Source organism: Lynx canadensis, chromosome E3 (genome assembly GCF_007474595.2).
Source record: "Lynx canadensis isolate LIC74 chromosome E3, mLynCan4.pri.v2, whole genome shotgun sequence".
Lineage (NCBI taxonomy): Eukaryota > Metazoa > Chordata > Mammalia > Carnivora > Felidae > Lynx > Lynx canadensis.
Window position 1 is genome coordinate 36524467 of NC_044318.1, and position 21637 is coordinate 36546103.

The 21637-nt window shown below is 43.6% G+C and overlaps 1 protein-coding gene across 2 annotated transcripts; it reads left to right on the plus strand.

Annotated features, from left to right (window-relative positions):
• Nucleotides 1–6355: 6355 nt before the first annotated feature.
• On the plus strand, nt 6356–21002 carry ZDHHC4 (zinc finger DHHC-type palmitoyltransferase 4). 2 transcript variants are annotated; one of them, XM_030301135.1, is made up of 8 exons: nt 6356–6722; nt 6830–7015; nt 7587–7710; nt 8495–8568; nt 9038–9216; nt 11248–11373; nt 12947–13191; nt 20664–21002. In XM_030301135.1, exons 3-8 carry the CDS (start codon nt 7594–7596, stop codon nt 20952–20954), a joined length of 1032 nt encoding a protein of 343 aa, XP_030156995.1. In that variant the 5' UTR covers nt 6356–6722; nt 6830–7015; nt 7587–7593; the 3' UTR covers nt 20955–21002. The 2 variants fall into 2 exon arrangements, with proteins under 2 accessions (XP_030156995.1, XP_030156996.1); XM_030301136.1 differs by having other exon boundaries at nt 12947–13164.
• Nucleotides 21003–21637: the final 635 nt, after the last annotated feature.

Genomic DNA, 21637 nt, shown 5'->3' on the forward strand with positions numbered 1-21637 from the left:
GTAAGCTTCAGGCACGGTTTGCTCAGGGCCCAGACTTCATTCCTCTGTGCCTCTCTCAGGTCTGCCCTCCCCAGTGTGTAGACTTCTTTCTTGGACTGACTTTCTTCATAGCCCCAAGGTAAAGGAAGTAAAGCTACAGGCTTCTTCTTTAATATCTTTATTCAATCTTGGGGAGAAGAGGCACCATGGCACGGGGATCCCAGCTTCATTCTGATTGGGTCTCTGGTATTCCAGAGGCTGGCTTTTGTTTTGAAAAATTACTGTGATAAGGAGTATAGGATTGCCTTGACTGACTGATACCAATGAAGTCCCCCACCCCCTGAGCTGAGGTAGTTCAATCCGACCCAAAGAGCACATAGGGAGGTGTGTGGCTTACCTGGGGAGTAGGGAATCTCAGTGTCCATTGTATAATGTCTGTGCAGAAGAGTGTCATGAAAAGCACAGATGTGAATTGGAAGGCAGCTGAGAATTTGATAAATACCTAGTTCCGTGGCTACACACTTTAAGTGTCTTCCTTCCCTTCTGAAATTATCTCAGCCATCACAGGAAGAAATTCCAGATGAATTACAGATCAAAGTATGAATCAACTAGAAGAAAATACTGGAGAATATATTTGTGTGTGTATTTGTGTGTGTGTGTGGGGGGGGCATGTGTGTGTGTAATTTTGGAGTAAAGAATACCTTAAAAATTGTTTTTAATGTTTATTTACTTTTGAGAGAGACAGACAGATCGCGAGAGGGGTAGGGGCAGAGAGAGAGAGGGAGACACAGAATCTGAAGCAGGCTCCAGACTCCAAGCTGTCAGCAGAGTCTGGCATGGGGCTCAAGCCTACAAACCTCGAGATTATGACCTGAGCTGAAGTTGGATGCTTAACCAACTGAGCCACCCAGGTGCCCCAAAAATACCTTTTAAATAAGATTTAAAATTTCTTTTATGTTTTATTTATTTTTGAGAGAGAGAGAGAGAGAGAGAGCGCAAGCAGAGGAGGGGCAGAGAGAGAGGGAGACACAGAATCCTAAGCTGGCTCCAGGCTCTGAGCTAGCTGTCAGCACAGAGCCTAATGTGGGGCTCAAACCCACAAACTGTGAGATCATGACCTGAGCTGAAGTTGGATGCTTAACCGACTGAGTCACCCAGGCGCCCCTAAATAAGATTTTTTTTTTTTTAAGTCACAAAGGAAAGGCTGATAAACGTATTCTGGAATTTAAAAGCTCTGTGTGACGAAAACACTATTAACCAAGTTAATACCAAGTGAACACATATGTGATATATAGAAGAAAATATTTGGAGTTTATGTCAGAGATAAAGGGTTAATATTCAGAATGCGAGAGAGAATATCTACTTCTTCCTTTTAGTAATAACCTATCAAGTGCTAGCTGAACACCTGGCAGCACAGCCAGAGATACATTTCCCAGCTCCCCTTTGGCCATGTGACTAACTTCTGGCCAATGGGATCTCAGCAGGAAGAGCTATGTGCAGTTTACAAGTTCCATTCTTTTTTGTTTGCTTTTAATTTTTTTTAAGTTTGTTTATTTACTTTTGAGAGAGAAGGGGGGAGGGGCAGGACACAGGGAGAGAGAGAATCCCAAGCAGAGCCCAACACGGGGATTGAACTCACGAACTATGACATTGTGACACTCAACCAACCAAGTCACCCAGGCGCCCCCTACGAGTTCCATCCTTAAGGGTAAACGGCCTTTCCTTTCCTTCTTTTCCCTTTCTCAGGGGCTCGAAGGTGGTGACCTGGGGGTAAGGACACCACCCTAGTGCTGTGTCTCCAAACTGTGCACAAAGTGCCGTGGGGTGCCAGAACAAGCTTCTAGGGGTGCTGTGGGGCATCTTAACATTTTGAGGAAACAAAGCTGTTTCTGTGTCGTGCATGACATGACAGCTTGAACTAGTTCACATCTTCAACATTAGGTCACCAAGTTCCTGATATTGCATCTTTGAGAAGATGGATTTAGGAAGCAATTGCTATTGGAATATCCATGTGGAGCAAATAACGAGAACAGTGGTTCCCAATCTGATTTAAAAAATTTTTTTTTTCAACGTTTATTTATTTTTGGGACAGAGAGAGACAGAGCATGAACGGGGGAGGGGCAGAGAGAGAGGGAGACACAGAATCGGAAACAGGCTCCAGGCTCTGAGCCATCAGCCCAGAGCCTGACGCGGGGCTCGAACTCCCGGACCTCGAGATCGTGACCTGGCTGAAGTCGGACGCTTAACCGACTGCGCCACCCAGGCGCCCCCCCAATCTGATTTTAAAGTTTGATAAACTGTGCAAAGGACACTGAGTTGTTAGGACATAAATATTTATGAAGTTGTTTGGAGCTCATTATTTACGAGTGGAGATTGTTAGATATTTCTTTGGGCTTAGGAGCTCTGTGAAAGAATCTCTAAGGCACTTAAGGGTGCCCTGCACAGAGAAAGTTTGGGAATTTTTGCCTGGTGGTGGAGAACAAGATAGGAAGAATCTGGGTCTTTGTGTGATCTTGTGGATCTCCTGGGACAGAACTGCCGACTGCTGTGGACTGCCACCTTCCTCAGGACAATAGTGTGTGAAAGAGATAGACTTCTTTCCTATTGCAGCCATTGTGTTTGGGGATCTCTCGGTCCTCACAGCAAAGCAGACATTGTAGGTGTCCTGCCTATATCCCCGCAGCCCACTGGAGAGGTCACCTGCAATGGTTCCTGTACATGCTGATGGAGTATCTGCTTCAGGGGGTTCTCTCCTTGGGTCTGGGCTGGGCTCTCTGTGCGCAGGCCAGAAGGACTAGGGAGGTACCACCTCAGCAATGGCTGGGTGAATACCGCTGCTGCGCTGTCCCTCAGTGGAACGATTCGAAGGCATATTCTTTGGAGCCTCTCAGAGGGTCTCCGGTGGGACTGAGGTCCGCGTGCCCACCTGTACTCATCAACATCTGCTTTCTTGGCTTTCCAGTCTTCTCTCACTTTCCCAATCCCTCGCCATGTTTCCTGGGATTATCTCCAAAAACAAGCTACTTGGGGGCACCTGGGGGGCATGGTCGGTTAATCGTCTGACTCTTGATCTCAGGTCATGATCTCACAGGTTCACGAGTTCGAGCCCCGCACTGGGCTGTGTGCTGATGGTGCAGAGCCTGCTTGGGATTCTCTCTCCTTCTTTCTGCCCCTCCCTTGCTTGTGCTCTCTCTCTCTCAAAATAAATAAATAAACTTAAAAAAAAAGAAACAAAAACAAGCTGCCTTTACCAAATCCTTGTTTTAGGGTTTGCTTTTTGAGGGCGGAGGGGGCGAAACCAAGAGAAGCAGCTAGTCCGTACCTTAACAAATACATGATATATGTAAATAAGTAGTGCAAAGCAACAGGAAAATGGTAAACAACTCAAATAAAAATGGATAACTGTAAACAACTCACAACAGAGGAAACGTAATTGGCCAATAAGCACATAAGACATTCATCACTAGAAACTGGCTAGTGGTGGTCAAGATAGCACAGCACAGTAATTGAGAATACTGACTCTTGAGTCCAAAGGTCTGAGTTTGAATCTCTAATGCTTTCTAGCTCTATGTCCCTAGGAAATTTAACTTCTCTGTGCCTGTTTCTTCATCTATAGGTTAATAATAATAATAATATTATTATTATTATTATCTCATTGAGTTACTATAAAGATTAAATGATATTTAAAAAAATTTTAAGTGCTTACAACAGTAACTGGAACCCAGGAATCACTTTATAAATGTTTGTTGAGCAAATAAATAAAATGTCATTTTGTCCATTAGAATGATAAATATTAAAGGAACTGATCTATTAAATGCTGGCAAGGGTTTGGAGAGACAGATTCAGACATTTGTGGTGGAAAAGCAATTTAACAGCATCTATTAAAATTAAAATGCTTATATATTCTTTGGCCCAGAAATTCTACTTCACATAGCTGCCCTAGAAAAACACACCTAGTTGCGTGCAATGAAGCTCACACAGGTATTTCCACTGTAGCATTGTTTGTAATAGCAAAAACTGACATGAATCTCCATGTTTAGTAATAGAACAGTATATTGCAAACTGGTGGCCCTTGGGCTAAATTTGTCCTGCAGGTATGTTCTGCTTAGCCTGAATGGTGTTTTAAAAGCCTAGGTTAGTTGCCAACACTAAAAAAATTAGATTTATGGGGGCACCTGAGTGGCTCAGTTGATTAGGTGTCTGACTTCAGCTCAGGTCACGATTTCAGTCTGAGAGTTCAAGCCCTGCATGGGGCTCTGTGCTGACAGCTCAGAGCCTGGAGCCTGCTTCGGATTCAGTGTCTCTCTCTCTCTCTCTCTCTCTCTCTCTCTCTCTCTCTCTCTCTCTCTCTCCCTACCCTGCTTGTGCATGCATGCTCTCTCTCTCTCTCAAAAATAAATTATTAATTTATTTAAAAAATCAGATTTATGTTCTAAAAACCCAGATTTTCAAGTACTCTTGAAACACTGTAATTCAAGTTATCAATCCTTTTGGTCTGCATAAACAGCTATTTCTGCTTAGAAAAAAATAAACTTGCTCTACTTTGTCACTCTACTTATTACTTGCATAGTCCCTGTAGGCACTGGAATTTGGGACCCTGGAAAACGAGTTATAGCTAAGCTATGTAATGAAATGCATATAATGAGGTAAATCAATATAATAGATATTTATGTGGAAAGATCACCAAGACTGAAAAAAAAAAAAAAACCAAAAAGGAAGATAGAGTACCATTATGTATGAGGCCATTTCTGTAAACAACAAATTATATATTTGTGTATATACACTAGGATGTAAACTATAAAATACAGGAACATTTCTGTCTTATTGCTATATTCCCAGTCCCTAGAAAAGTGCCTGGCATATATTGGGTGCTCAATATATATTTGTTGAATACTTATGAATAAATGTATAAGATTATTATTTTTTAAGTAGGCTTCATGCCCAGCATGGAGCCCAACATGGGGCTTGAATTCACAACCCTGAGATCAAGACCTGAGCTACCAAGAGTCGTTTAATTGACTGAGCCAGGTCAACTGGCTGTACCCAGGTACCCCTATGAATAAATGTACAAAAGAATTTGGGGAGGATATACTAAATAAGTGGTTAATTTTTTCAAGGGATTGGGATTTCGGGGTGATGTTCAAGGAAGGGTTTTGTTTTTGTTTTGTATAGTTTCTTTTACAAGAACACAGTATTAATTGTGAAAATTTTTTTAAATTAAAGACAACGCCAAATACATAGGTGATCAAACCAAGATTAAAAGTTAAGTGTCATCTGGAGAAAAATGAAGTAAACTTGCATTTATGAGCAAAAAAAAAAAAAAGAAAAATTAACTCAAAATACTTAACCACAAGCTCAGAATTAAGCAGCAAGGTGAGTCAGCTGGAGACACTGATGCAATCCAGCCCACTCTGGATAAGTGATGACGTTCCATCCATAACTTACAGTCCCCCCCCCCCCCGCCCCGAGGCGGGGGGGGGGCATCACATCTTCTGATTTGGGGAATTTGTTTTTCAATACTGTGTCCACAAGTTCATGATGGCCTTGCACATCATGTACCAGAAGGTGCCCAGCTTGTAAGTTTTTTAAAAAGGAAGAAGAAAAGGAATCAAGAAGCTGGGGTAGGTAGCAAAGACAGAAAAAGAGAAGAGCTTTAAAGCCAGTGTTTGGAGATCAGACATTTCCCTTCAAAGGGAAGACAGGCCTGACTGATTTTTCAGAGGCATCAAGAATAGACTGGTCCCAGCGGATTCAGAGGCGTTCGGAGCAAAGGAACGCTCCACGGGAGACTTCTCCATGCTATGTTTGGAAGCAGCTCTTCTCACCCCAGGTTCAACTGTCATTAAACAGCCTTAGTTCTTATCCTCCAGGTTTGGAGTCAAGCAATTGTCATTGTTCCCAGGGGCAGCATGTTCAGAGCTGTTCTGAGACAGCAGGCGCAAAGACACTGGAACGGTTCGGACAGAGCCCAACGGCGTGGCTGGCAGAAGGCAAAAAAGCAAATCCTGCCCTTCACGAAGACTCAGTACAGGAGCCCCTAAGGGTGCCTGCCACGGGCCAGCCGGAGCCCCTGCTTGGCTTGGTTCTACCGAAGCCGCCAGGCGGCTCGGGCCGCTTCACAGCACCGGCGTTCTCGCCCGCGCTAGCTTAGGACCGTCGTTTAGGAAGATTTCTGGCAACAGCGTCCCAAAGTTCGACCTTCCGGCCCCAAGACACAACCACCTTCTGGAGGAGCCCAGGCGCGCACTTAGGGACACCAAGGGCAGCTCTTTCGCGAGCGGCAGGCCCCGCCTCCAGCTGCCGTCCGCACGGACTTCCGCCGGAAGTCGGTCTGGCGGCGATCGTCGCGTGCTAACGTCACAGGTCCGACGGAAGTCTAGAGAGGCGCCCTGACGGCGCCGGGTTTGTACCGCTGGCGGTTGGCCGATCCAGGCGCTAAGGCCGCCTCTCAGGGGTTTTTTGACACCCAGGCTGACCCGCCTTTCCGCCCCGCCGGGTGCTCAGGCACCCACCGTATGCCCGCCGAGCCTTCTGCACCCCGCCCCCCACCCAGGGTTCCGGCCCCCGGGGAAAGCTCTGGCCTCGTCCACCCGCCGGGACCGTAGCCTGGGAAAGCCTTTCTGTTCGGTGGGCAGCGTGGGCACCTCAGGGATTAGGGATAGGAACGGGGATCCAAGGCTCCTGCCTTATTCTTCCCAATTAAGCTTTTCCTCCTGAAGTCGTATAACCCCTTTCACCCTGCGGTAGGTAACACAATATCCCCCGACTTTCAAATTATTTTCCACAATTTCTGCCGCTCCTGACTCCCACCCTGTTTTATTATGTGAGTGTTTTATCGATGTCTCTGCAGCCAGATCCAGCCTTCTAGAACCATGCCCCCAGCAGCTCTGGGTGCCACCTGTTGCACCGGGCGCACGCCGCTGCACAGGACGGGATGCCGTTTGGATTCTCCGTGAATGTTGGGAGGAGGAATGCCCGAGCTGCCGATTGAAAATTATCCAAACCAGAAATATGTAGGCTGGGGACCCTGAATCACGTGAGAATTGCTGCTCTTTGTTTCCTCTGTCTTACCTCGTGAATAGTTTGTAGTTTGCTGATCTCAGTTGGAAGTCCAGCTCCAAATCATACTTGCTAAGACCCAAAGTAACCATTTCCAGTTAATACAGACCTGTGTGTTGACTCTGGCCCCTGTGGGTGATCCCTGATTGCTGTGGGAGTGGGTCCCTGACTGCCTCTGGGGTTTGCTTGTTCCAGTAACGTTGTCAGCAGATTATTTTGGGTACATTCTGTATCAATGTCTATGTGAGTGTTTAAGGAAGTACAAAGATGATTTGTTGCTGGTGGGAGGGAAGGTGTATGCATTTGGCATATCTCCCCCCCCCCCGTTTTATTTTGGAATTTGCAGGCGGGAGGTGCCCTGAAGACATCACAGTGGTTTGATTAGAAAACTCCCTAAGCAGAAGAACTCAGGACCATCTGGGAGGCCCTAGTGCGAGGCAGTGTGTGCTCAAGGGCTGATGAATTCTGTTTAGGGAGTTGATGTCAGAGAATGTGCACCATAGGTTTTATCCCTCAGTTGTAGTCACACTTTTTCTGTTTCTTTGTAGCCCCAGGATGGACTTCCTGGTTCTCTTCTTGTTCTACCTGGCTCTGGTGCTGATTGGTGTTGTTACGATATGCATCTGCTCAAAAACCCATTACCTGAGAGGCCTGATCAGAGGAGGAGCCCAGGTAACCACGATGCTTGGAGACCACTGGATTGTGACTACCACATCTAAAGGCTCACTGGTTCACTAATGGAACAAAACACAGATGTCATTTTTATTCATTTGTTCACTTCTTTCATTTATGGCAGTTACGGTGTATCCGAAAGTCTCTGGGGTTTTTTTTGTGGGTTTTGTTTTTTGTTACTTTTGAAGTAACCTTGTGATGTTGCTTTGAGAGAAGATCACATTCTCGAGGTTGGCTATTTTTCTCTGGATTTGATGCCTGTGACTGGGCATGGATGTGAGCAATGTCTGCCTGGAGGGGTCTGATGAGTGGAACTGGGGGCTGTATGAGGAGAGAGCTGAGCATCAGCTGCCCACACTCCTTCAGGAATCCAAGTGAGCAAAGTTGGGGTCAGTGGCCTTTGGCAAGGGGGTTCACTTTGGAGGGACCTGGGCTAATGCCCAGTGACTGCAGGTGTGGACTCTGGAATCTGAGATTGAACCCAAGGCAGGGAAAGGAGTGGAATTCACATTGGTATTACCTAATCCAGTCCCTCTGCTCACCTCCCTTTGCCTGAAGACCCCGACATGGTGCTTTCTTTGGTGCTGGGGTGAAAAAGGAGGAGCTGGCATCAAAGGCAGACCAGCTGAGTGAAGCCCTCCTTTCTATTCTCTCTTAAATCTCTTCTCTGCCCATGTGCAGAAACACAAGATCACCAGTATCGACGGCTGACCGGGAAGCATCTAATTTGTTTGGGGGGGGGGGGGAATGAGAAATGAAACTGAATCCTTTTCTTTTATTTTAGGTAATTTCCTGTATAATTCCAGAATGCCTTCAGAGAGCTATACGAAAAGTGCTTCATTACCTCTTCCACACACGGTATTTATATTTCACAGATTACATACTATCTTCTCTTCTGTTTTGATTGCTAACTGTTGCTGTCCTGTAGCTTCAGGAAGTTTCTTGTTGGTTTCCAGCTGTGGTATGGGGAGGGGGCTGGAAGGATGAAGAGTCCTGGTTCAGGACCTCTGCTCATAAGTAACCTGCCTTTTACTTCTGGAGTTTTGACAGAAATATTTAAAGAGTGGGGATATATTGACATGCATTTCTGTAAAAAGAAATCTGTCCTGATACCTCACTTCCCAGCAAAGATGATAATCGTAATGGATAACAAATATTGAATGCTTGCTATTGCTAGGCACTGTGAGAACTGTGTCGCATTGTTATGTAATTCTTGCTGTTATCCCAAGCCCAAAGGAAGTGGTTGGCCCCGGGTTAACTTTAGTATTACATGGTTTCTTCATGGACAAGGCCCTGTAAAACTAGCCACGTGTCTACTTCCTTCCAGAAACCACACCTTCATTATGCTGCACCTCCTCTTGCAAGGGATGGTTTATGCTGAATACACCTGGGAAGTATTTGGCTACTGTCAGGAGCTGGGGTTCTCCCTGCATTACCTTGTCCTGCCCTACCTGCTGCTGGTTATAAACCTGGTGTTTTTCACGCTTAGCTGCGTAAGCAACCCTGGTAAGTTGAGGCTCTCACTACAGAGACCAGCAGCCATCAGTCTTACCATGCTACAGACCAGTGATCCCTCTGAGGACTTTGCAAAAGAGTTGATACATAGTGGTCTCATGATCTTTCGGTTGTGATTGTTTTCTAAGTTATTTCTTCTTTGACCTGTGGGTTATTTAGAACTGCTTAAAATTTTCCATATACTCTTTTAGTTTATTTTTTGATCTCTTCACTAATAATTGTGTTATATAGAGAGTTTGTGATCCCTATGACACAGTTTCTTTTAAACATTTTATTGATAATTTGCATTATGGCGGTCACGTGTTGTTTTTGTAAATGATCTGTGTGTGCCTGGAAGAGTATGTTTTCTTGTTCTTAGGCACAGACAGCATATAAGTCCATTAGATCAAGTTTTTAAATTATGTTCAAGTCTTTTATATTCATACTAATATTTTTGTGTGATCAATTATCAAGAGAGGCATGTTATCTCATTCTGATGGTAGATTTGAGATTTCTCCTTGCAATTTTTGCTTTACTTATTTACTTATAGTGTGTGTGTATACGTATATCATGGTTATGCGTACATTTGTATTATATGCATTCAAGTTAAGAATTGGTATTCTCTTTCCATTGAATCTTTTTTCAAAATATAATTAGCCTCTTTGTCACTAGTAATGCTCTTTGCTTTCAGTTCTCTTTTGTGTGATGTTAATATTATTACACTTTTTTGGATTGATATTTGCTTGGTATCTTTTTTCCATGTCTTTACTTTTTTTTTTTTTTTAAATGTTTACTTATTTTTGAGAGAGACAGAGAGAGACAGAGCATGAGCGGGGGAGGGGCAGAGAGAGAGGGAGACACAGAGTCCGAAGCAGGCTCCAGCCTCTGAGCTGTCAGCACAGAGTCCGAGGCGGGGCTCGAACTCATGGACTGGGAGATCATGACCTGAGCTGAAATTGGATGTTTAACTGACTGAGCCTCCCAGGCGCCCCTCAATGCCTTTCCTTTTAAGCCTTTCTATCCTTGAAGCACCAAGGGTCCGACAGCTGATGAACAGGTAAACTGCGGTGTGCCTATTCGACGGGACAGTATTCAGCAACAGGAAGGAATGAGGGAGTGACGTGTTAGAACATAGATGAACCTTGAAAAACTGTGCTAAATGAAAGAAGCCAGAGGGGCGCCAGGGTGGCTCAGACGGTTAAGATCTGACTCTTGATTTCAGCTCAGGTCATGATCTCACAGTTCGTGAGTTCGAGCCCTGTGTGGCACTCTGTGCTGACAGTGTGGAGCCTGCCTAGGATTCTCTCTCTCCCTCTCTCTCTCTCTGTCTCTGCCCCTCCCCTGCATATGTGTGTGCACGCACTCTCTGTTGCAAGATAAATAAAATAAAACTTAAAAAAAAAAAAAAGAAGCCAGATACAAAAGACCACAAATTGTATGATTCCATTCATATGAAATATCCAAAAAAGGCAAATGCATAGAGACAGAAAGTAGATTAGTGATTGCCAGGGGCTGGGATTAGAGACAAATGTGGAGTGGCTGCTAACGGGTTTCTTTTTGAAGTGATAAAAACATTCTAAAATTGGTTGTGGTGATGGTTGCATAACTCTGTGAATGTACTAAAATATGTTGAATTGTGCACTTTAAATTGGCGAATTGGGCTTGTGAGTTGTATCTCAATAAAGCCATTTATTTAAAAAAAATTTTAAGTTTATTTATCGTGGGGGAGAGCGAGCAGAGGAGGGGCAGAGAGAGAGAGGGAGAAAGAGAATCCCAAGCAGGCTCCACCCTGTCAATGCAGAGCTCCACAGTGGGATCCACGATCCCACTGTCCACAATCCACGAACTGTGAGATCATGACCTGAGCTGAAATCAAAAGTCGGGTGCTTAACCGACTGAGCCACTCAGGTGCCCCAAAACTTTATTTAAAGTGAGTTATTTAGAATATTAAATATATAAGTTTTAGTTGCACTTTGTCAGGACAGATTCTGTGAATGTCCAGTCTACCGTATTGCTCAAAACTGACATTTGCCCTTTTTTCAGGCACTATAACAAAAGCAAACGCGTTCTCGTTACTTCAAGTTTATGAATTCGATGAAGTGATGTTCCCAAAGAATATGAAGTGCTTCACTTGCCATGTGAGGAAACCAGCGCGATCCAAGCACTGCCGTAAGTTTGGCTTTGGCTGCTCCCTCTCTACCTTTGTACGACAGACGTGGGCTTTGTCAGTAAGGGAAGGTTCCAGAAATCTAAAGCAAGGCCATTTGTCTCCCAGGCATGGGCAGCCTCTGCTTGTAGAGGCCAGGTAGTGGTTCCTTCAGATGACTGGAGGTGAGGTCTCGATATTCGTACATAGTGGGCAACTCAGCCCCAGGCATAACAGCCCATCCCTTGCCGCGCGGCGGGGCGTGTTGCCCAACAGGACTTCTGTGGGATGCTGTGTTTGCAGATTTCAGTGCTGGCAGAGCCTACTCTTCTGGGGAGTAGCCAAGATTCTAGACTAGTGCTGCCCAAAAAATATAATGTGAGCTACATGTGTGATTTAAATTTCCTAGTAGCCACATTACAAAAGTAAGATGAGGCAACGTTAAATTTAATTATGTATTTATTTAACGTAACCTATTTAAAATATCATGGTTTACGTAAGAGCTTTTTTTTTTAAGTTTATTTATTTTGAGCGAGAGAGTGAACGGGGGAGGAGCAGAGAGGGAGAGAGAGAATCCCAAGCAGGCTTCACATTGGCAGCACAGAGCCCAGTGTGGAGCTTGAGCTCACGAACTGTGAGATCATGACCTGAGATGAAATCAGGAGTCAGACGCTCAACTCACTGAGCCACCCAGGCGCCCCTAAAACACCATTTTAATGTGTAGTCAGTTGTAAAAAATCATTCATGGGTTAGTTTATATTCTCCTTTTCATACTAAGTCTTTGAAATTTGGTATATATTTTCCATTTACAGCACATCTCAATTGAGACAATAAATTTTCATAGTAAATTCTTGACCTTTATTTAGATTTCATAAAATTTGCAGTTGGAAGAGCAGATTCACGTACCCAAGTTACTCCAGAAATTCTTGCAAGTTTTTTCCATAACATAATCATTTTCCTTTAATAGTCACGTAATGATTCATCTCTATCAGAAGAATTAATTTGACTTCAAGGCATTGGTTTGGGGCACCTGGATGGCTCAGTCGGTTAAGTGTCTGACTTCGGCTCAGGTCATGATCTCACAGTTTGTGAGTTCGGGCCCCGCGTCAGGCTCTGTGCTGACAGCTCGGACCCTGGAGCCTGCTTCAGATTCTGTGTCTCCCTATCTCTCTGCCCCTCCTCCACTCACATTCTGTCTCTCTCTGTCTCAAAAATAAAATAAACATTAAAAAAAAAAGCATCAGTTTCAAAGTTAAGTCTGTGCAAGTTCAGTAAATTCACTAACCCTTATGTCATCTCAGCATTGCTGACATTGAACTTAAAGGAGCATTGCATAAATGGAAAAACAACTCTAAATTTAGCAAAATAAACAGTATTCTTTCAGGTTTTCCTTATGGCCACATTTTAAGTGCTCAGTACTCCTCTGTGGCTCGCGGCTACTGTACTAGACCCTGCACTTCTAATAGCCTGGTGATGGCAGTCGCCATTTCCTCCAACATCTGCCAGGAGTCAGTTTGTAAAAATTTCAGAGGTGTGCATGTTCTCATGTTTCTTCAAGGACTAACTCAGGGCTGTGACTTTCCCTTTTCCGTGCAGGTGTGTGTAACAGGTGTGTACACCGTTTTGACCATCACTGTGTTTGGGTGAACAACTGTATCGGGGCCTGGAACGCCAGGTACTTCCTCATCTACCTCTTGACGTTGACGGCCTCAGCTGCCACCATGGCCGTTGTGAGCACCGTGTTTCTGGTCCAGTTGGTGGTGGTGTCGGACTTGTATCTGGAGACTTACGTTGATGACCTTGGACACTTGCAGGTTATTGACATTGTCTTTCTTATTCAGGTAATTAATATTCACGGAGTTAGGTTGTGGAATGTACGTTTCTGACTTTAGGATTCAACATTGGAAAAAGGATATTTATTTTCCCAGTCAAGAGATGAAGCCATTCCTTTTTAAAAAATGAACATGGGGTGCCCAGGTGGCTCAGTTGGTTAAGCGTCTGACTCTTGGTTTCCACTCAGGTCATAATCTCACGATTTGTGAGTTCAAGTCCGGCATCAGGCTCTGCACTGTCGTGGAGCCTGCTTGGAATTCTGCCTCTCCCCCACTCTCTCTCTTCCTCCTCTGCTCTGTCTCTTTCTCAAAATAATAAACTTAAAAAATTAAAAAAAAAGAATATATAATTTTTTTAGTTGATAACAGTACATATACTGTAAAATTTATCCTTTTTGTTTTAAGGTGTTTGTTTGTTTGTTTGTTTAAGTAATCTCTATGCCCAGTGTGGGGCTTGAACTCACAACCCTGATATCAAGAGTTGCTTGCTCTTCCAATGGAGCCAGCCAGGTGCCCCTAAAATTCATTATTTTGTTTTGTTTTGTTTTGTTTTATTTTATTTTTTTATTTTAATTTTATCTTATTTTTCATGTTTATTTTAAGAGAGAGAGAGAGCGAGCGAGCACAGGCAGTGGAGGGGCAAAGAGAGAGGGAGAGAGAGAATCCCAAGCAGGCTCAATGCTGTCAGCACAGAGCCCAACATGGGGCTCGATCTCATGAACAGTGAGGTCGTGACCTGAGCTGAAATCAAGAGCCAGACGTACCATCAGCTGAGCCACCAGGTGCCCCAAAATTCATCCTTTTAAACTATATAGTGCAGTGGTTCAGAGTTGTGTAACGACCACCACCATCTAATTTCAGAACGTTGCATCACCCCAAAAAGAAACTCTTACCTGTTAGCAGTCATTCCTTTTTGTCCTCTTCCCTGGCCCCTGGCAACCACTAATCTGCCTTCTGTCTTTATGGAGTTGTCTTTTCTGGACATTTCACATAACACACAGTCTGTCTTTTGGGCTGGCTTCTTTGTTTAGCATGGTGTGTCCATGGTTCATCCATGTTGTTGCATGAATCAGTATTTCACTCCTTTTTATGGCTGAATAATACTCCATTGTGTGGACATACCACATTTTATTCATGTATCAGTTATGGACATTTGAGTGTTTTCACTTTTTGGTTATTTTTGAATAATGCTGGTTTGAACATCTGTGTACAAGTTTTTGTGTTTTCATGTCTCTTGAGTTCCACCCAGGAGTAGAATTGCTGGATCATATGGTAGCTCTGTTTGTAATCATTTGAGGAACTGCCAGCCTGTTTTCAAAGTATCTTGACCATTTTACATTTCCACCAGCAACGTGTGAGGGTTCCACCTTCATACATCCTCGCCTACACTTGTTATTACTTGTCTTTTTGATCATAGCCCTCGTCACAGGCATGAAGCGATACCTTACTGCAGTTTGATTTGCATTTCCCTGATGACTTCACGATGTTGAGCAACTTTGTGCGTGCTTATTGGCCATTTGTATATCTTCTTTGGACAAGAAGATTTAGAGGAGAGGCTCATCTTTTTTTTTTAATTTTCTTTTTCATATTAGAGAGAGAGAGACAGAGAGACAGAGCTTGAGTTGGGGAGGGGCAGAGAGACGGAGACAGAATCCAAAGCAGGCTCCAGGCTCCAAGCTGCAAGCTGTCAGCACAGAACCCGATGCGGGGCCCAAACTCACAAGCAGTGGGACCATGACCTGAGCTGAAGTCTGATGCCCAGTTAACTGAGCCACCCAGGCGCCCTGAGAGGCTTATCTTTAAATTGAGTTGTCTTTCATTCTTGTGTTGTAAGAATCCTTTTTATATTCTGTACACTTGACCCTTATCAGATATACGATTTGCAACGATTTCTCCGATTCTGTGGGTTGTCTTTTCGTGTTTTTGATAGTTTTCTCTGAAATACAAAAGTTTACATTTTGATTTTAAGTTGATTTTTTTCTTTTATTGCTTGTGCTTTTTGGTGTCACATGTAGGAATCCATTGCCTAATCCAAGGTTGTGAAGATTTATTTACACTTACATATTCTTCTAAGTGTTTTTGTAGTTTTAGCTCTTACAGGTTAGGCCTCTGGTCATTTTGAGTTAAATTTCGCACATGCCGTAGGGTAGGGTTCCAACTTCAGACTTTTAGTATGCGGGTATCCAGTTGTCCCAGCATCTTTTTTTTGAGAAGACTGTTTTTTGCTCATTGAATTGTTTTGGCACTTTGTCAAAATTAATTTACAATAATGTAGGGTTCTTATAAAAACTCATTTGATGGCTAAAAGATTTCTACTGCATTTATGGGAAGTAGCTTGTGAGCAGTCACTGTTTTAGGTAACTGGTTAATTCTTCTTGTTTTTTTTTTTTCCTTTTGTTCAAAGAAAATGAACAAGTGGAATGTATTCCATAAATGCAAGGTTGGTTCAATGTTAGGAAATTGATTAGTATTTTTTTCGGCATTATTAAATATAAAGAACAATAGCGTGGTCATTTCCCTGTCTCTCTCTCTTGTTTTTAAATGTTTATTTATAGTTGAGAGGGAGAGACATACAGCGTGAGTTGGGGAGGGGCAGAGAGAGAGGGAGACATAGAATCCGAAGCAGGCTCCAGGCTCCGAGCTGTCAGCACAGAGCCTGATGTAGGGCTCAAACTCATGAACCATGAGATCATGACCTGAGCTGAAGTCAGACACTTAACCAGCTGAGCCACCTAGATGCCCCACATGGTTATTTCTCTTGATACTGAAAAGTGTTTCACAGAATTCAACACCCATTCTAATAAAAGCACTCAGAAAATAGAAATGGAAGGAGACTGTCTTAATATGATAAAATGCACAGTAAAAGCTAGTATTTTTTTAAATTTATTTTGAAATAACTGTGATTTACAGGAGGTTACAAAGAAACCTACAGGAAGCCTATGCACTCTTAAGCCTGCCCCCCACTGCCAGCCCCTCCCCCCATGCCAGCATCCCTAGGCAACCACAGCCCAATGCCAAAACCAAGCAGTTGACATTGGCACAATCCGCAGAGCTGATTCAGATTTCACCAGTTACGTATGTGTTCATTGGTGTTTGTGTGTGTGTGTGTGTGTGTGTGTGTGTGTGTGTGTGTGTGTGTCTGTGTGGATCTGTGTCGCATGTGTGTGCCTGCATAACCACCACTATAGTCAGCACGTTGTGTCCATCACCACAGACTCCCTCATGTTACTCCTTATAGCCACAGCCTCATCCTGCATACCTGCTACTGCTACTCTGTTCTCCATCTCTATTAGTATGTTATTTCATGATTGCTACATAAATGGAATCACATCCTATCTTTTAGAGATTGGTTTTTTCACTCAGTGCAATTTCCTTGAGATCCATGCAAATGGTTGCATGTATTTAGGGTTCCTTCCTTTTTGCTGCTGTATAGTATTCCACAGTATGGGTGGACCACACTTTGCTTAACCATTTAGCCTTTGAAGGACATCTCTGTAGTTTCTGGGTTTTAGCTATTAACTAATAAGGTTGCGTTGAACATTCCCATTTGCAAGTTCCTGCATGATACCTCTTCACTGTGATTGTTGGGTTGATAAGTCCATTTTAGGTTTTGAAAAGGACCACCATACTCTTTTCCAGAGTAATGTACCAGAGTAAAATATACCGTTTTACATTCTCACCAGTGATGGAGGAATGGCTGGTTTCTCTGCATTCTTTCCAGCATTTCATGTTATCACTGTGTTTCATTTTAGCCATTCTGATAGGTGTGTAGTGATTTGTTGTTTTATCCTTGAGTAGTTTTTGTTTCAGTTTTTTTCATTTATGTAAGTGTCCAAACATACTGAAAAGTTACCTGTATACTTTCCACCTAGATTTAAAAATTAACATTTTAATCTGTTCTTTGTGTATTTTTCTTTCTTTTTTTAACAATTTTTAATGTTTATTTATTTATTTTGAGAGAGAGAGAGAGGACAGAGTGTGAGGGGGGGATAGGCAGAGAGAGAGGGAGACAGAGAACCCAAAGCAGGCTCCAGGCTCTGAGCTGTCAGCACAGAGCCCGACACGGGGCTCGAACCCACGAACCGCAAGATCATGACCAGGGTCAAAGTCAGCGCCCAACTGACTGAGCCACCTGGGTGCCCCTTGTATTTTTCTGTATTATTAGACACAAATTGGAGACATTATGTTGCTTCACCCCTAAGTACTTGAACATGCATTTAAAAAAATTTTTTATTCTTTTTAATTTTTCTTTTTTAATTTTAGAGAGCAGGAGCAGGGGAGAGGAGCAGAGGGAGAGACAGACAGACAGACAGACAGAAAGAATTCTAAGCAGGCTCCACACTCAGTGCAGAGCTTGATCCCACGACCCTGGGATCGTGACCTATGCTGAAATCAAGAGACACTCAACTGACTGAGCCACCTAGACGCCCCTGGAACATGCATTTTTTTTTTTTTTTAACGTTTATTTATTTTTGGGACAGAGAGAGACAGAGCATGAACGGGGGAGGGGCAGAGAGAGAGGGAGACACAGAATCGGAAACAGGCTCCAGGCTCTGAGCCATCAGCCCAGAGCCCGACGCGGGGCTCGAACTCACGGACCGCGAGATCGTGACCTGGCTGAAGTCGGACGCTTAACCGACTGCACCACCCAGGCGCCCCTGGAACATGCATTTTTATAGAGTGTCAACCTCCAACATAACTACAATTCTGTTATCTCACCAAGGAAAAGTAATAATAAATACGTAATAAATATAGAATATATAGTAAATATGTAATATATAATCTAGTCCATGTTTAAATTTCCCCATTGTTTCAAATATGTCTTTTATAAAGCTCTTTTGCCTCCTTGAAGCAGAATCCACCTTGTAGTTAACACATTGCATTTGAATGTCATATCTTTTTAGTTTCATAGTCTAAAATAATGCCCTTCCTTTTTTTCATGAAGTTGACATTTAGTAGTTTAGTAGTCTTTTAGAATGTCCCTTCGTCTAAATTTGTCTTTTTCCTACTTGTGTCAACTAATTTTTCTCTGTTCCTTAATATTAATGTGAACTGGAAGTTAGTTCTAGAGACCTGATCAGATTCAGGTTAAATATTTTTGGCAAAAATGCTTTCTAGGCAGGAGTGTGTATTTCATGTTGCATCCCATCAGGTGGAACACAGGGTCAGTGACACTTAGCTTGATCTGTTGCTTAAGATGGTGCCCACCAGCTCTCTCCATTGGTGAAGTGCATTTTCCCCTTTACGGTAGGTAATCAGTGTATATGGTTTTGTTTTTGTATTTAGGACTTTCTGTAGGATAGCTTCCAAAAAGTATATGTACTGAGTCAAAGATTATTATTATTTTTTTTAACATTTACTTATTTTTGAAAGAGAGAGACAGAGCATGAGCGGGGGAGGAGGGGAGAGAGAAAGAGAGGGAGACACAGAATCTGAAACAGGCTCCAGGTTCTGAGCTGTCAGCACAGAGCCCAACGCGAGGCTCAAACCCACAAACCGCGAGGTCATGACCTGAGCCAAAGTCCGACACTTAACTGAGTCACCCAGGTACCCCTGAGTCAAAGATTATTAACATTTATAAATAAATCTTTTGATTTTAATATATATCGTCAAATTGTTTTTTAGAACATTGTGGTTAGGTGGGGCTTCTAGCACAGAGCCTGCCTGGGATTCTCTCTCTCCCTGTCTCTCTCTGCCCCTCTTCCACCTGCGCGCGCTCTCTCTCTCTCTCTCTCTCTCTCTCTCTCTCGCTGTCTCTCTCTGTCAAAATAAATAACATTAATAAAATAAAACCTTGTGCTTAGAGTGATTGGCAAGTATTCACTTTGTTGTGTCAGGGTGGACATTGAGGATGCCCGGTGGTGGCAGGTGCTTCTATGTTAGTAGGAATACATGTTGTACCCTTTTAAAGAATTATATTTCTTTATTACTTTTGATTACTTTCCTTGTTTGGCAGTCCTTTGTATATCTTTTTTTGTGAATTATGTCCTTTATTATACTAGAATTACTTTAGATTTGAGATCATATAATAATGATAGTTCATTCTTGTATTTGTTTTCTGTTTGTGTATCCTCTTTTGAATTTTTTTTTTTTTCCAATGTTTATTTATTTTTGGGACAGAGAGAGACAGAGCATGAACAGGGGAGGGGCAGAGAGAGAGGGAGACACAGAATCAGAAACAGGCTCCAGGCTCTGAGCCATCAGCCCAGAGCCTGACACGGGGCTCGAACTCACGGACCGCGAGATCGTGACCTGGCTGAAGTCGGACGCTTAACCGACTGCGCCACCCAGGCGCCCCTGTGTATCCTCTTTTGTATAAAAAAAAATCCTATAAAAAAATTTAGACATCCTTTCTCATCGAATCTGTCTCTTTTCTTTGTGACTTCAGTTAGAAGGTCCCTCCTGTGAAGAGTTTTGATGCGCCTGCCTCTCTTACTCTTGCCTTTCAAAGATACTGAACACTGTCAAAATTCATTTTCTTTATTCTAAAAAATAACTTCTAAAAATTCAAGCAGTCCAGAAGTGCTTAAAATGAAAAGGGGGAGAAGAGGCGGAAAGGGCTCAAAGGCACAAACTTGTAGTTGAAACAACTAACCTTGTTGTGATCATTTGCTATACGTCACGTGCACCTTAAGCTTTCTTTCACAATGTCATGTCAATTCTGTCTCAATAAAGCTGGGGGGAAACACATGAAATTTAAAGCATCTTTAAAAAAAAATGAAAACGGGGGTTATACCCTGCCCTTCCCAACAGCTCACTGCCTAGGGGCCACCTCTTTTGTAGTTTGGTGTGTACATTCAGGCTTTTTTCCTGTGGTTGTCGATATTACCCACCTTCATGGAGTGTGTTTTTGTTTCTTATAAGAATATGATCCCATGTGGATCCTTGCCTCTTGTCTTTCTTATCCGGCAATATTTTGCCAATGTCTTTTCCGAATCAGTATGTAAAAATTGGCCTCGTTTGTACCGGCTCCTTATTATACCATAGTATCATTACCCCAAGATTTTACTCTTTCTCACGACTGGACTTCCTCTTTTCGGAAGAGGGGCTGTGAAAATCACTACAGTGAATACTCTTGTACGTGTGTTTCTTTGACCATATTGTGTTGAGAGAGAGATTGGTGTCCTGTGTCCGTCTGGATTTATATTGTGATGCATGAAAGAAGATCTGTATTTATTTCTCTGTTTTACAAGTAGCTGACTGGCATAGTCACATCTCCTAGTATCCTTTTCCTTTTCCTTCGGTGTGCACATTTCATTTATCCCATAGTAAACTCCTGCATGCTAGGACTGCTTCCGGGGCTGTTTGTCAGTGCCATTTATGGTTCTGTTTTGTGTTCAGTGGGTCAGGTGTGTGTACAGGTGGGTGAGCTGGGGCGGCAGCTCTCACGTGTCTGCAGACGAGGCCAGGGCTGGTGGGTGCTGGCCCTTACTTGTGTCACAGCGTGGCTGCCTAACGTGCTGTTCCTTCTCTGCCCCTAGTACCTGTTCCTGACCTTGCCAAGGATCGTCTTCATGCTGGGTTTTGTTGTGATGCTGAGCTTCCTCCTGGGGGGCTACCTGTGCTTCACTTTGTACCTGGCTGCCACCAACCAGACCACTAATGAGTGGTACAGAGGTGACCGGGCCTGGTGCCACCATTGTCCCCATGTGGCCCGGCCCCCATCAGCAGAGCCCCAGGTCTACCGGAACATTCACTCCCATGGGCTTTGGAGCAACCTTGGAGAGATCTTCCTACCTGCCGCCGCACATTGTGCCAAGAAGATGAACTAAGAATGAGAAGTGTTACTGCTGTTTAAATATAGTATACATTTATTTGTACGTCGTTATTTGTACTTTTAAGCATCAGTGTGGTGTTTCTTCGTTTTGGGGTGTTTTGTTTTTTTATTTTTTTCTCTTTTGGCTTCTGCTGCATGTTTATAAATTGGCTTCAAGTAGTTAAGGAAGGGACGAGAAAACTCGTGTTTATTGGGTGCCTAATCCTTACAGGTGCTGTGCTGGACCCTGTGGTAGAAACCCCCTTGCCCATCCTCTGTTCACTCAGCCTGTTGGAACAGAGTATATCTGAAGTCCTGGTGTCAAGGGGACCAGAGATGCCTTCTCAGAGGACCCAGCTAACCTTGGTCTCCCGCTCTAGACTCCAGACCTCAGACTTCTGACAGGAGGGGCCTTGGCTGTGTCCCCACATGTGCGGGAGAGTTCCAGTGACCTGGGGTTGTGCCAGGCCGCACCCTTCCCATCCCTCCTAGGGAAAGGCCTTGGCTTTTTATCTCCTTAACCATATCTAGCACCCCTCACCCAGGCCCTCCCTTGGGTCAGCATGGGCCTTTTACACAAGGCCCATTCCTGTGCTGGTGGTCCCCTGCCCTTCACTGGCCTCTTGTGGCCACGTTCAAGTCTTTTCTGACCTATTAAAACAAATTTTTTTTAATGTTTATTTTTGAGAAAGAGACAGA

What these genes read in the sequence shown, in the direction of transcription:
- ZDHHC4 (XM_030301135.1), top strand. Translation starts at nt 7,594, where the DNA reads ATGGACTTCCTGGTTCTCTTCTTGTTCTACCTGGCTCTGGTGCTGATT. An exon ending in TAGCTGCGTAAGCAACCCTG is followed by an intron (nt 9,217 to 11,247) that starts GTAAGTTGAGGC and finishes CCCTTTTTTCAG; the next exon opens with GCACTATAACAAAAGCAAAC. An exon ending in ACATTGTCTTTCTTATTCAG is followed by an intron (nt 13,192 to 20,663) that starts GTAATTAATATT and finishes CTCTGCCCCTAG; the next exon opens with TACCTGTTCCTGACCTTGCC.